We start from the raw sequence: 15112 nt of genomic DNA, 5'->3' as shown, positions 1-15112 counted from the left end.
GAAAAAAAAGGGAAACATTTTTTTTGTCCAACCTTATAAACAGTACATTTGCATAATGACTGAAACTAGCTCACTGAAGGAGCAATGGACTGGAAGCGCAGTTCCTTGATCTTTAATATGCAAATTCTCATGACAGTTGATGAACAACTACTGACCAAAGCCCATTGATCAAAGACCACTGATCAATGGACATGAGTACAATTCACAGAAAGTTGGGGAAATGGCTGCAATTACAGCATTGTAAAAATGGTGAAAAATCTACCCTCAGGCCCCCTCCACATTTCAGAGATGGTCTTTCCCTTTTCACGTAAATGCCCCCCTTGACTCCCTGCTCAAACCAGCGTTCCTCCTTGTCCAGGATGTGTACATCCTCATCATTGAAAGAGTGTCCACTGGCCTGTAGGTGCAAATGGTGTGCGGAGTCCTGGCCTGACGAGGAAGCTCTTCTCTGTTGTGCCATCTGCTTCACTAGAGGTTTTTTGGTTTCGCCGATGTATAAATCATTGCAATCCTCCTGGCACTTAACAACGTACACTATATTACTCTGTTTGTGTCAGGGGACCCAATCCTTAGGGTAGACCAATTTTTGGCGCAGTGTTTTTTGGGGTTTAAAAATCACAGAGGTGCTGTGTTTAGAAAAAATGCGTTTCAGCTGTTCTGATACTCCTGACACGTACGAGATCACTACAGGTTTTTCGTGTTGGCAGCAGTTGTCCTTCTCTCTTGGATTGGCTGGAGCTTTCTTTAGGTGACTTCCTAGCTTTGACAAATGTCCAGCTGTCCAGTAGTTGTTGATCAGTGGTCATGAGAATTTGCATCAAGGAACTGACCTCCCAGCCCATTGTTGCGTGGGCTAGTTTCAGTCATTATGCAATGTACTTTTTATAAGGTTGGGGAAACCAGCAGTCAGTTCAGACTGAAGAAGTCACTTGGATGAGTGACGAAATATTTTTCCCACTGAAAATGCTACGTCCAGATAAACAGAATCAGCCTATTGGGGTTTACTTACCTGGATGATTGAGAGAGCATCAAGACATCTTCAATGCACCACAATGGTAGCCTGATATCAGACAGAATTGTCACATAATATTAAACAGAGGCTGTCAACTCAGCTGTATAGAGTGGGGAATCATAATGAAGCAGTTAATTTTAAATTGTAGATTTAAGCTGTTCTTCATATTTTGGGCCACCAGATGCCACAAAAGAGGACTGTGGTGAAAAGCTTTGAGTAATGATCCCTTTTTTCAATATAGGCTCCAATGCTCCAGAAAGCTTCATTGGGCCATTAATACTAACTTGGGTGAACTAAAGGTGAGCCATTTATAATGGCCGGTGGCAAAGTACACATAGGTGAAGCATAATGTTCCAAATAAAACAAAAAGCAGCAGATGGCTGCCCCTCCTTGAGGCTGGCTCTGCTGGGGGTTTCTTCCTGTTAAAAGGGAGTCTTTCCTTCCCACTCTCACCAAAGTGCTTGTCCATAGGGATATTCTGATTGTATTATATAACTGTATTAATGTAATGTATTTTCCTTGCCATATAAAGCACCTTGAGGTATCTGTTGTTGTGATTTGGCATTCTATAAATTGAATTAATTTGATAAATAAACAATAACAACAAAAAACTAGAAAACTAGAATGATACTTCCCCCCCCCCCCCCCCCCCCCACACACACACACACACACACACACACACACAGATTCAGCTACTCTGTCCCATTTGTTTCTTTGTTATACCTGCATCTCTCCATTCCTTTTTTCCCCCACTGGTCTTTTGCTTAGCCTCTTGATACCTACATTCACCCATTCACCACCGGCTTGCTATTGTTCTTACTTTACTTTTTTTTTTACTCTATTTTTCATTCTCATTTAACCCCTTCCTGGGGTAAAAGAGACAATATGCAACAAGCAAACAAAGCTGAGGGTTATTCAATACACATCATAATTATTAAAAATAAGAATAAAATAAATACATCTGTCAGCAAATTATGAGCATTTAATATAATATTAATTAATACTGTTCACCTTTCTCTACATGTTCACTGTCAGTCCATCCCCTTCATCTTTTTCTCTCTTTTGATTGCACTTTGATTGTTATTTGTGTCATTTCTTATATTTTAATCTGGCGGTTTGCAGAATGGAGGGATGGCCTGAGGGCTAGCAAACCTTCCTTAGAATCCAGCTACTCTGCAAGTCTTTTTGCCACCAAGGCAACAAAATGTGACAGCAGTGCCACTGCCATCTCCCTCACTCTCCCCAGACTGAGTGAGATCTTCCTTTTGATGTAACATCAATAATTTTAATTACGCTATTTATCTCTTTGTGGTAAAATAGTTAAATAGTTTAAAGGAGACTAGATAACTCTTCCTCTAACACTTCATTCTTGATGAAAGGTGGAGCAGGATGGTGACAAAATAGGATTAACCAGAGAGAGAACAGGAGTGAGGGTGTCTTTAATCACTCCACCGCTGTCAACAACTTGATACAATTTGTGCTGTCCAGAAACATCGCCACTGCATTAGTCATTTGGGAGATTGATTCCATACCTCCATACCCAACCAACTCACCCACAGGCGCGTTATAATCCCCCACTGAGCAGCTGACAGCTAGAACCAGCTTCATGGCATGATTGCTAGTCAGCTGCCCCCATTTCCCAACACCCTAGTCCACCAACTTCACAAAGCAAACAAAAACTAGGAAAAATAGCCAAAAACAAAAATAGATGAGAAATTTTTGCAATAACACACTCAAACTGCAGCACACTCTAAGCAAAAGGGAGGGGTACTACCAGCATGGAAAGTGTTTTTGCTTGTTGCTTTACTGTGTTACTGTGATTCTTGCTTCATATTGGCATTTTATAGCATATGCTGTATATTATATATTATTATATGTAATCTGTGGTGTATAGGAGTTTGTGATGTGTGTTTGTGTGTGATGGAAGAGCTTAAACCTGTCAGCAGCCATCCTTTCCTCCTTTGCACTATCACAAACTCTTAGGCAATGGTCTCTAGTCATGTTCTCTGCCCTTATCCCAACACTGCACTGGTTAATTTACTGATTAGGATTGTACAAAAAAACCCCAAAAAACAATTCATGCATTTCAGGACTCAGTAACGCATACGCATGTTTTACATGACTGGAACCCACTGATCCACAAAATAAAATTGTGTGGTTTTTGTGTTTATTCACATATTCATCATAACTCGTGTGCATTCAAAGTAGGTATGAGCTGCATTTTTTGGCCATCCTTTCTTGCTTGACATTTGTGCTGTGGTGCAGGTGGGAACAGTGACAGTGTGTTTGATGTAGCGAAGACTGTGGGCACCATCATCATTGCCAAACCTCTTGATGCTGAACAGTGCTCCTTCTACAACATGACAGTGCAGGCTACAGATGGCACCAACACTGCATATACCCAGGTACCACTTTTCCTTTATTTCAGCGTTGCCTACAGTTTGGTACATTTCAACTGATTTTGTAGCACAGTCTTGTGTCAAAACGTGGAAAAAATTTCAAAATGTGGACTTTATTGCCTTTTAAAATTGGAAAATATTCACCAGATAGGAATTGGTACATATGACCAGATAGATAAAAATCATGTTTAGGGACATGAAAATATTTCAGCTAAATTATTTACATGTAAATTCATGGAACAGAAAGATTGTGTGATACATTGGGGTGGCTGCAGCTCAGGAGGTAGAGCAGGACTGTAAATGTGTATGAATGTTAGATAGAAAAAAAAAAAAAAAGTTAGATAGCATTTAGGTAGAAAAAGCAGAGAAAAAAGTGCTTGTATTAATGGGTATGAATGAAAGAAACATGTTTTATAAAGTGCTTGGAATGCTCCAGTAGAGTAGAAAAATGCTATATAAGAACCAACCCATTTACCAGAAATGTCCAGTAATGCAAACCAGTAAGTTAGAGGTTGTGATTATGTCACCAGTTTCCACTCCCATCATGTTTGTAATGACAAGAAGTGTAAGTTGTAAGAACTTTATTTTACCATTCCACTGGGTTTACAGAGGATAGGAATGAAAAGAACAATTAGTGTTTCTATTCAGACTATTCAGACTGGTCCCCTTATTTAGAAATACCTTCCATAATAATTCTGACATTTGGATTACAATAGATTCCTTAGGCAGGGTGGTAGACAAACGTGGAGTCCTGGGCCTGTGTATCCTCTGTAATACATTCGTTTTTGGGGATGTGGAACATCACGTCACTGGTGGGGAAGGAATCTGAGCAAGTGCAGGACATGGAGTGCTACCGAATAAATATACCTCAGTGTATAGTAAGGGTTCTGGAACCATACTCCTGGAGAATGGCTGGACTGTAATCATTTTCTGGAGTGGCCTGTGGTGAGAGTAGCTGGGTGGGTGTGAGGACACTCACAAGTCCCTGGCTAAAGACCACCACCACATTACCTCTGTCCATGCCCAGAACAATAGTTCAGAATTCCCAGCCTTCTTTGAGTCTTTAGTTAGTCTGTCTGGGGAATTCATAGTTCTCCCAAGAGATTTTTTCACTCATGTGTGCAAATATGGAGCTGGAAAGGTGTGCTTGGGAGGAATAGCCTGATAAACCAGTGTTGTGTTTGTTTGTTTTTTATTGGACTTCTGTCATAGGTATGGGTTGGCCATAAAAAACACCATGTTTGAATCTAAAGTGGTGTACTTGGTATCATAGCACCTTATGCCAAATTTCAGTGATCTGTTTTTTTTAAAATATATATTATCTGATCTGAGGTCATTTGTTTTGGACATTTGGATAAGGAGAAAGAGCTGTCAACTCATGACTATCTAGTGATGAATTGGGTCAGTAGGCTAGGAAGAATGCCAGATATACCTGGAAAACAGACTAGGAATATCTGGTGGAGGCCCGGGTACTTAAGCTCATAGAGTAAATGGTAAGTATTTGTGGACAAATCAGCATCTTCCATGCAAACAACAGGTAACTGCAACCATTTCCTATTGACCAAACCAATCCCAAGGAGGTTCTTGGTGCAACACCCCTTCAGACCACAACCAAAGAATCTGGTCTGAATGCTTTGTTGTGTCAAACACATTTGCTTTCCCAAGAGGAGCACCATAGACTCTCTGTAGGCTTCTCTTGCTAATAAACAGTTTGTACCTTTAAGACCAATTGTCTGTATGCTCAACTCGGTCACCTATAACATCTCAAGGTTTTTAGTTTTGATCCTCAACCCATTGGTAGGCAGCTCTAAACACCACATCCAGAACACCTTGGATTTTGTTGAGAAGGGTGAGCGATGTCATCATGGAGGCAGATGAAACAATGGTCTCGTATGATGTTACATCTCTCTTCACTTGTCTTCCAGTCACTAAAGCAGTAGAAGTAGTTTTTAAGAGATTACAGGATGACCCCAACCTAAGGAACAGGACCACACTTAGCACCAACCATACAACGGTCAGTACTACAGGCAGAAACAAGGGTCAGAATCAGAATACTTTAATTATACCCGAGGAAATTATGTGGGTTACAGTTGCTCCAAGACAATAACAATAACAGACTGAACAAATTAAATAATACAATATCTTACAACTAGAGCTGGGCGATAGAACGATAACGATATGTATCGCGATATAACTTTTACTCGATAGAGAAATTAAGCTATCGCGATAGACCTCGCCGCTCTTGTCCTCTTAAAAAAAAAAAATAAAAGGTCTGCCGATCCAAATTAAGTAGCGCAGAGCCGAACCAATCACAGCCGCAGCGTCACGTCGCGTGACTTGTTACGTACAGCACAAATGCCAAGCCGCACGTGTGTTTGTTTGGGAAGCAGCCAGCGGGTAATGGAGCCAGCGCATAATGGCGGAAATGAGTGTGCCGACTAGAAAAATCAACCGAGCGTGACCGAAGAGAAAACAGATGATGGTTCCAATGCCGGAGAGATTGTCGAACGGAAGAGCCATAGAAGTTCCGTAGTGTGAAGGTATTTCGGCTATTTCAAGTCTGACAAAAAACAGAGTAGCGTGCACTGTAAATTGTGCCGAAAGCAAGTCTGGAAATACAGTAAACTGGTGCATGCGTCACACTGTGTGCCACGTTATTGTTTCGGAGAAATGAATTTCTACAATACTGTTACTGTTAATTCTACTCTCTGCAGTGTTTAAATGCTTACATATACACACAGTTACTCTCCCTCCACACATACGACTCGGTTCTGCTTCTATGCCCCAGCTTTGTTTACTTTTTCCCACCGAGGCTTCTAGACTTCTGATTGGCCAACATTTCTGCACGGTTAGGAATCTAGCGCCACCTGCTGCTTTGGCATGTTCATAGCAGCGTTTTCCTTCATTTCTCCCTTTATGTGTGGACGGGATTATTTTTTAAAACGGAAACGGAAAATCTCCGTTTTCAAAAATACCTGTGTACGTGTGGACGTAGCCTCAGTCTCTGACTGGAAGCGCTAATTCGTCATTCGGCTTTTGTCAGACTAAAGTAACTGTTAAAACTGTTTGAAAAGCTAAGCTATACAACAAGGAGAGATTGAGAATTTCCTTTTAGTTCTCAGTTTATTTGATATTGACAAAAGATAGTCAGTTTTGTCTGTTCTTCTGTAAAACAAACTAAGATTTATTTTTAGAATTAATATTTTGTTTCTAAGTGGAATTGACAATTTAGTCTGTTTCGTTTGTTCTATTTTGAAACTTAAACGCTTTAGCGGCTGCCTTTTGTGTAGTTTGCAATATTTGCCTTTATTTATCTGAAAAGGTCTCATGTTCCTTAAGTACATCTACCCTGTTGAACTTATTATGGGAAATAAATATTTAAATAAAAACAAGCTGCTGATTATTTCACATTTTACTTGTGAGCAACGGCACATTTAAATCTTACAAATATAGTTATTTGGCTTATATCGTGATAGATATCGTTATCGCCTGAAATGAAAAAAACATCGTGATATGAAAAAATCTCATATCACCCAGCTCTACTTACAACGTTTATAAAATATAAGAAATAGCCCTAATATAGTCTTTCTCGAAGTGTGGTATGCGGGCTCTCTCTGGTGGTGTGCGGGAAATCCCCAATTTTAAAAAAAAAAATTAAATAATATACGCAATATATATGCAAAGACAACACGAGCGTTCCTGAGGCCCTTCTGGGAGCTGGAGTCGACCAGCAAACGTTTCCCCGAGCATGACTCCTCTATAAAGAGTAACCTTTCCAGCAGTCGCGGCCTCTACGGAGCGCTGGCGGATTTGTTTCCGTGCAAAAGCGGCATGGCGCTGTCACAATGATTGTAAAAACACAGCCCTTTTCCACGGTGCCACCGTGCTGCGATCTCAGCCACCACCAGTGTTGGGGAGTAACGGAATACATGTACCGCCGTTACGTATTTAAAATACAAAATATGAGTAACTGTATTCCGTTACAGTTACCGTTTAAAAAGGTGGTATTCTTTTTTTTCTTTTTTTTTTGCCTGTCCCGTTTGGCTCTTTTGCCATCAGAATTGTTGTCTAAAGGCAAAGAAAGATGCCCAACGGATTTACTTTACCAAATTGACCATCCCAGCTTTGCCGTAATGGTCCATTTGATTCACCTTTTATTGTTCATTTTATTTTCACTTACTGAATACGGGACAGACTTGACTGGGGAAAAGAAGGGGAGAAAGAAAGAGGGAAAGAGAAACAGCTGAGAAGAGAGACAGGGGAGAAGGGCAAAAGACAAAAACCAACAGAATGAGCAGAAAAAAAAAAAAAGAAAAAAATGCATATATCAATCACCTGGATCACCTGCTGAGAAAGAAAAAAGAAAACAAGCAGAAGAGAACAAGAGTAATAGAATAAACAACATCACAATGATATATGGGAATATGACAGTAAATACTAAATATTAAACATTATTGTGCAGCACATAAGATCAACAGAACACAGTGTGCTTTGAGGTAGGAGCCAAAACGGGTGTAGTTTGTGGGTGTGATCACCCGTGTGTACACCTGTGAGCATGGACGCGCTTGTTTTTTTTTTTTTTTTTAAAGGTTCCTTCATGTAATGATCTGCTAGAGGGTGTGGGGGGGCCACAGCCCCGTCCTCCAGGGTATGAAGCAGGTATGGAGGAGATCAAAACTCCAGACATCCAGAGGCCCCCAGAACACAAGAGACCAAGGAAGACCAACAGAGGGGCAGCCGCGCCACTGTCCCAGAAAGAGCTGAGGAGAGTCCCAGATGAGGGCTCACTCAGCAGCCGCGGAGCAGAAGCCAGGGGGAGTTGCAGTGACGCGCCCGTGAGCTCCGCCGGCAGCCAGCCGTGCCTGAGTGACCGAGCCCCAGGCCGAGAGGCCGAGGGCACCCCACCTCCGAAGAGGCCCGAGCGAGCCCCAGGCTCCAGGCTCTCTCTCTCTGCGACTGTGTGTTTCCTGGGTGAGAGAGTGCCTTTTCGTTGTTGTTGTTGTTGTTGTGCTAAGCTAACAGGCAGAATACTACAAGCATAGCTCTAAAGAATGTAGCATCATGGGCAGTGTAGTCTGTGTTGCAGGGAGAATGGACTGCCATACACGTTATGGGTCTGTGAGTGCGAGGAGGGAGAAAAAGGGGAGTGGAAAGGTACGAGTTGTCATCGAGGAAAAACGGGAGCTGGAAGCATGTAAATATAATAACATCTTTCAATTTCATTGTACTTGTGACAATGACAATAAAGAATATTCTAATAACCACTTCAGCCAAGAAGAGTGCCTGACGAGCCCAGTTGTAAGTAAGCTATTAAGACTCGACTGTACACCGTGTTTGTGTTTTCCTCCGAAAACAATAAGTTCTGTTGGAGCAGCCTTTCAACGCCTCTCTCTGTCTCTCGCAAGAAAAGTTGACCCACACAACAAAGTAAAGCTACTTTTCGGCTTATAGAATACATTTTGGGGCATGTATTCTGTATTCTGTAATGGAATACATTTTAAAAGTAACCTTCCCAACACTGGCCACCACTGATGAGTTTGAGGCCCCCGGGAGAATCGGTGGGGGCGCGGGAGATGCCATCGGTGAGTCTGGAACTTTTGCCTGGATGCCGAAGCTCCTAGTATCCAGGAGAATGCGATTCACTTCTTCTGCAAGTGAGTGGTAATCCTTCGCGGCCAGCAGCGGGGAGTTGGCGAGGCCAGCTCGCACCGGCAACTGTTGTAGGAAGACGTGAGTGAAGAGGAATCCACCGTCATCCGTTCCTAGCAAGGACGACGTGCTCTCCGTGACCTCAAGTCCAGTACCATCACCCAGGCCCGAGAGAGAGGAGTTTTTCGCCTGCTCTGCATTGGAGAGGGAGTAGCACCACAGCAGCAGCCCTTGTGAGCGATGTATTTCCCTTGGGTGGGGGATCCCAGAGGAGGGTCATCACACGGTGGGTGAACAACAGATCCAGCAACACATGATGGTATTTTGTGTCGTTGGCCAAAATGCCACGAAGAGCAAACTGAGTTTCGACGTGCACAAACCATGAAGGAGGGTCATGAAGCCAAAAATCCGGCAGCTTAATCGCCACAGCAAAAATTAAAACGTACAGTACAGCTCTGCTATCACTTCCGGCACAAATGAAGACAGAAAACTAAACAGCAGTGGCGTTTGTAGGGTTACTGAAGTTTGGCTAGCTGGTATATAATGATGTGCTGCGTAGTGGCTAGCTACACAACTGTGGTTATGGCATAATATAAACACAGTGAAGCTGGAGGATGAATACTAACTTTTTTTCCACTCAGTGAGGGTTCCCGATGGTTAGGAACAAATGTAATTGCATGGCAGGGTGCTGTTAACAGACCAAACTTCAGTCAGGAGAACAACTGCAATATAAGTTTAGTCATTAATATACTGCTGCATGGGCTGGGCTGTAGTTACATTGTAAGGTTTTGAAAACTGAGCTTTAAAAGGAATAGTGAAGATAAAAACCGAGAGAGCCCAGCAGTGATCACTGACTTTTTTAGGGGCTTGTTCAGATTAAATAGAACAAAATATAAAGCATTAAAACATGGTAAAAACACAACAGCCATAATAAATGTAGCGTAGTTTGGACCGGGAAGCAGGTTTCATCAGGTCATCACTTAAAGATTGGATATCCCACCTGTTGTGAATGTTTTATTTATTTATTTATTTATTTATTTATTTATTTTTTTGTGTCCCGTTTGGATCTTTAGCCATCAGAATTGTTGTCTTAAGGCCAAGAAAGATGCCAAGCGGATTTATTTTACCAAGTGGATCATCATGGCCTTGCCATATTGGTCCATTTGATTGACCTTTATTATAATTATGAATTTATTTTATTTTCAGTTGCTACAAACGGGACAGACATGACTGGGGGATAGGACAGGGAGAAAGAATGAAAGAAAGAGAGGGAGAGAAAGAAAACCAAAGGGGAGAAGAGACGGTGAGAAGGGGGGGGAAGAAAGAAAGAAAAAAAGAAAAACAAACAAAGCACCTGGATCACCTGTATGGAGAAAAAAACAGAAGAGAAAGCAAACAACACAAGAGCAACATAATAAAAAAACAGCACCATCACAATAAACTAGCTAGCAGTAGATAACAGTAGATACTAAATAATAAACGATATTGTGCAGCACGCAAGATAGACAGCGCACAATGTGCTTTGAGGCAGCAGCCAAGAAAGCTGTAGTCCGCGTCTGTGAACACCCGTGTGTACACCTGTGTGCACACCTGTGTGGATCAGCATGCTTGTATTCCAAAGGTTTCTCCATGTAACGATCTGCTAGGGAGTGGGGGGAGCCATAGCCCTGTCCACCAGGGTATGAAGCAGGTATGGAGGAGCTCCAGGCCCCAGATATCCAGAGGCCCCAGAGTACAAGGACCCGAGGAGGACCACCAAAGGGGGGGGGAACCGTGCCACCCTCCTGGGAAGAGCTGAGTAGAGCCCCAAAGGAGAGGTCACCCCGCAGCTACGGAGCAGAGGCCAGAGGGGGTTGCAGTGGCGTGCCCGCGGGCTCTGCCGGCAGCCAGCTGTGCCAGAGAGGACCGAGCTTCAGGCCCAGAGGCCTGAGGGCATCCCACCCCCCGGAAGGAGACCAGCCGGGCCACAGGCACCCGGCCCCGCCAATCGGCCACCAGGAGTGAGCCGGTACATACATGAGCGCCCAGCCCCAGACGACAAGGACCACCAACACACCAACGTCTGAGGGCATCAGCCACCGGCAGGGAGTGTGGTGAGGGAGATAGGCCTCCGTACTTTAGAGGGCCTGAGATGTACCCAGAAAGGTTGTGAATGTTTTAATGCAGTACAGTTGTTATTATTATCACTTGTAAAATCCTCTTTATGTCAGTTAAAATAAATAACATTCATATAAGAAATAGAATTGCCTCGTGTAAACTGTATGTGGTATTAAATAGGCCTTTATTACTGTACATTAATGTCAGTCATAAGGGTGGTACTGGAAGAGCCATATATTTTATGACGCGGTACTCATTGTGAAAAGTTTGAGAACCACTGCTTTAATATACACTCAACAAAAATATAAACGCAACACCTTTGTTACTGCTCCCATTCCCCATGGGATGGACGTAGAGACCTAAAATTCATTCCAGATACACAATATAACCATCCCTCCCAAACAGTGGTCACAAATCAGTCCAAATGTGTGGAAGTGGGCACATCTGCTATATTGAGATAATCCATCCCACCTCACAGGTGTGCCACATCAGGATGCTGATCTGACATCATGAGTAGTGCACAGGTGTACCTCAGACTGCCCACAACAAAAGGCCACCTTGGAATGTGCAGTTTTTTGCGCTATTGGAAGTCTGGGGACCCAGAACCGGTCAGTATCTGGTGTGACCACCATTTGCCTCATGCAGTGCAACACATCGTCGCATGGAGTCTATCAGATTGTCAATTGTGGCCTGTGGAATATTGGTCCACTCCACTTCAATGGCTGTGCGAGGTTGTTGGATATTCGTGGGAACTGGTACACGCTGTCGTAAACGCCGGTCAAGCACATCCCGAACATGCTCAATGGGTGACATGTCCGGTGAGTATGCTGGCCATGCAAGAACTGGGACATTCTCAGCTGCCATCTGCCCTGAACAATGTGAACCATGATTCATCCGTGAAGCGCACACCTCTCCAACGTGCCAGACGCCATCGAATGTGAGCATTTGCCCACACAAGTCTGTTACGGCGACGAGCTGGAGTCAGGTCAAGACCCCGATGAGGACGACGGGCATGCAGTTGAGCGTCCCTGAGACGGTTTCTGACAGTTTGTGCAGAAATTGTTTGGTTGTGCAAACCAATTGTTCCAGCAGCTGTCTGGGTGGCTGGTCTCAGACGATCTTGGAGGTGAACCTGCTGGATGTGGAGGTCCTGGGCTGGTGTGGTTACACGAGGTCTGCGGTTGTGAGGCCGGTTGGATATGCTGCCATATTCTCTGAAACGCCTGTGGAGACGGCTTATGGTTGAGAAATGAACATTCAATGCACGGGCGACAGATCTGGTTGACATTCCTGCTGTCAGCATGCCAATTGCACGCTCCCTCATTGCTTGTGGCATCTGTGGCATTTTGCTGTGAGACAAAACTGCACATTCCAGGGTGGCCTTTTGTTGTGAGCAGTCTGAGGTACACCTGTGCACTACTCATGATGTCAGATCAGCATCCTGATGTGGCACACCTGTGAGGTGGGATGGATTATCTCAATATAGCAGATGTGCCCACTACCACACATTTGGACTGATTTGTGACCACTGTTTGGGAGGGATGGTTATATTGTGTATCTGGAATGAATTTTAGGTCTCTACGTCCATCCCATGGGGAATGGGAGCAGTAACAAAGGTGTTGCGTTTATATTTTTGTTGAGTGTATATAAATCGCTTTTGGGTAATCTCAGTCTCTTACTGAACGTGCTCCTGTCTCAGAAAATAGAGACGACTCTGGCCCGTCCTGTATAGTGCAGTGGTGTTTTTAACCCAGTCCAGTTTATTGTGTTTATCTATGTGTACTCCGAGGTATTTATAGTGATGTCCACATCAACCATCTGGATTGACACAGGGGACAAGGCCCAGTACTCAGTCTCATGACCCCCACTGATGCATCCTGAAAGACAAAACAGATGGAGGTTCACAAACAAATATACAAATTGCCTATGTCTGAGGCAAGCCACAGCCCTAGCCCACCCAAACTATCTTAACTGCTCCCTCTTCTGAGTTCGCGCTTGTGGGAGGAAGCCGGAGTACCCACGCAAACATGGGGAGAACATGCAAACTCCACACAAACTCCACACATGCAAACTCGTGAGTAAAGAAGGAAAAAAAATACTAATGAACCAGTGACAAACTGAACATCATCAAAAACACAAAGAATCAGTGTAGCCACCGTGCTGCCCAGGCTGAATTATCAATTGGCTGTTTTTAAGGAAAAGTAATGCACCATCAGGCTACATTTTGGGAGTTTGCTGCTGCTGATGGTTCAATGAAAATGACAAAAAGTGAGGGGAAAAGTGGGCAGCCTTGTCTGGTGCCTTTCTTTGGATTGAAGCTTTGGGATGTTACATAATTTGTCCTAACAGATGCATCCGGAGAGCTGTACAGTATTTTGACTCAATTTATGAAGAATGAGCCAAATCCAAATTTGCTTTAAACTGCTAAAAATTTTTCCAATTTACCCAGTCAAATTCTCTGCGTCTAAAGAGACAACTTTCGAATTTGTAGTTGGAGCGATAATCTATTACATTACATCTATTACATTAATTAGTCTGCTTTTAGTGACCTCCAATTGACGTAACCGGGTGTCATTACTGCCTACTTGAATTATAATTTTACTGAATTTATGTTTACCCTTAGCCAGCAGATTTAAATTTCCCTCAGTGTCGCCTGCTCTGGCACCTGGAAGACAATTAACTATGGTTGGTGGTGTCTCTAGCTTCACATGTCTAAGAACAGACAGGAGTGTTGCCAAGTGGGGAAAAGCAGTTAAACACATGAACAGGTTGGTGGTGTACCATGGGCTTCTGTTTAGGACTGCGCTTCCTCCTCACCGTCACCCAGCCATCCTGTTTTCCCAGCTACTGGGGACAATCTGCTGGGAGACAGCTGGCAGGAGCCACGCTACCTTCGGCTGCACTGGCTACAGGGGCCTGGCTAAGCTACAGGTTTTTCAAGGGTGCGAATTTGAGTCTTCAATTTATTGATCCTGACCTCCAGAGCTGCAAATAGGCTACATTTATTACAAGCATCATTAGTGCTAAAGAAGACCGAGATGTAACTCCCCTCCCTACCGCTCCCTGCAGGCCATTGCTGCCTCCCCCTGGAAGTGGGTACTTGGTGATTCTTGGGGCTGCTCACGGTGGCTTGGGAGATGGCCTGCTGGGGCCCCTGTTCTTAGTTTTTGCCAGGATTGGCAAGCTTCTGACATGGTCAGCTGCCAAGAGGCCATTCATGTGAAAAGAGAAAGACCATCTCTAAATCAAGGAGGGGGCCTAAGTGTACCTCTTTCACTATCATACAATGCTGTGAGCTATTCCCCAACTCTTTGTAAATAGTACTCATGGTCATTGATCAATGGTCATGACAATTTGCATATTAACAATCATGAAACTGACCTCATGACCCATTGTTAATCAGTGGTGCTAGGTTTGGTTATTATGCGAATGTACTGTTTATAAGGCTGAGGAAACCTGCAGTCAGCTGAGATTGAAAAAATCACTTAAAAGAGTAATGAAACATTTCTCCTACTTATTTCTCCTATGTCCAGGTGAACAGAGTCAGCTTTCTGTGATTTCCTTACCTGGGTGATTGAGCATGCATCAAGACATTTTTTGATGTTTTTCAGGAAATAAGACCAGTTTAAATTGTTCATCTCCTCAAGTTTTTACTAACAATTACTTTGGTTGATTACTGCTGATTGCTGCTCATTTGAGCAAAGCACATATGCCTCCGTACTTTAGAGGGCCTGAGATGTACCCAGAGAGGTTTTGAATGTTTTAATGCAGTACAGTTGTTATTATTATCACTTGTAAAATCCTCTTTATGTCAGTTAAAATAAATAACATTCATATAAGAAATAAAATTGCCTCGTGTAAACTGTATGTCATGCACCATGTCTGCTTAGTCTGCTAGTCATGCGTGCATCATGCACGCACACATGATGCCATTATATTTGGAGATAATTTAAGG

At 43.3% G+C, this 15112-nt stretch overlaps 1 protein-coding gene across 8 annotated transcripts in view; it reads left to right on the top strand.

The window, feature by feature from the left end:
- Positions 1-15112, top strand: part of fat3a (FAT atypical cadherin 3a) — a 176872-nt gene that overhangs the window by 87442 nt on the left and 74318 nt on the right. For all 8 annotated transcript variants that reach the window (XM_085244878.1, XM_085244880.1, XM_085244875.1 and 5 more), the window contains one exon: positions 3278-3417. In XM_085244878.1, the coding sequence (XP_085101004.1) occupies positions 3278-3417 (140 nt within the window). The remainder of the gene's footprint in view (positions 1-3277; positions 3418-15112) is intronic.

The sequence above is a fragment of the Mchenga conophoros genome, linkage group LG14, assembly GCF_057382185.1.
Source record: "Mchenga conophoros isolate Kocher_MC1m ecotype Shallow Benthic linkage group LG14, M_conophoros_male_GT1.1, whole genome shotgun sequence".
NCBI lineage: Eukaryota > Metazoa > Chordata > Actinopteri > Cichliformes > Cichlidae > Mchenga > Mchenga conophoros.
This window is presented reverse-complemented; position numbering and strand designations above follow the sequence as displayed.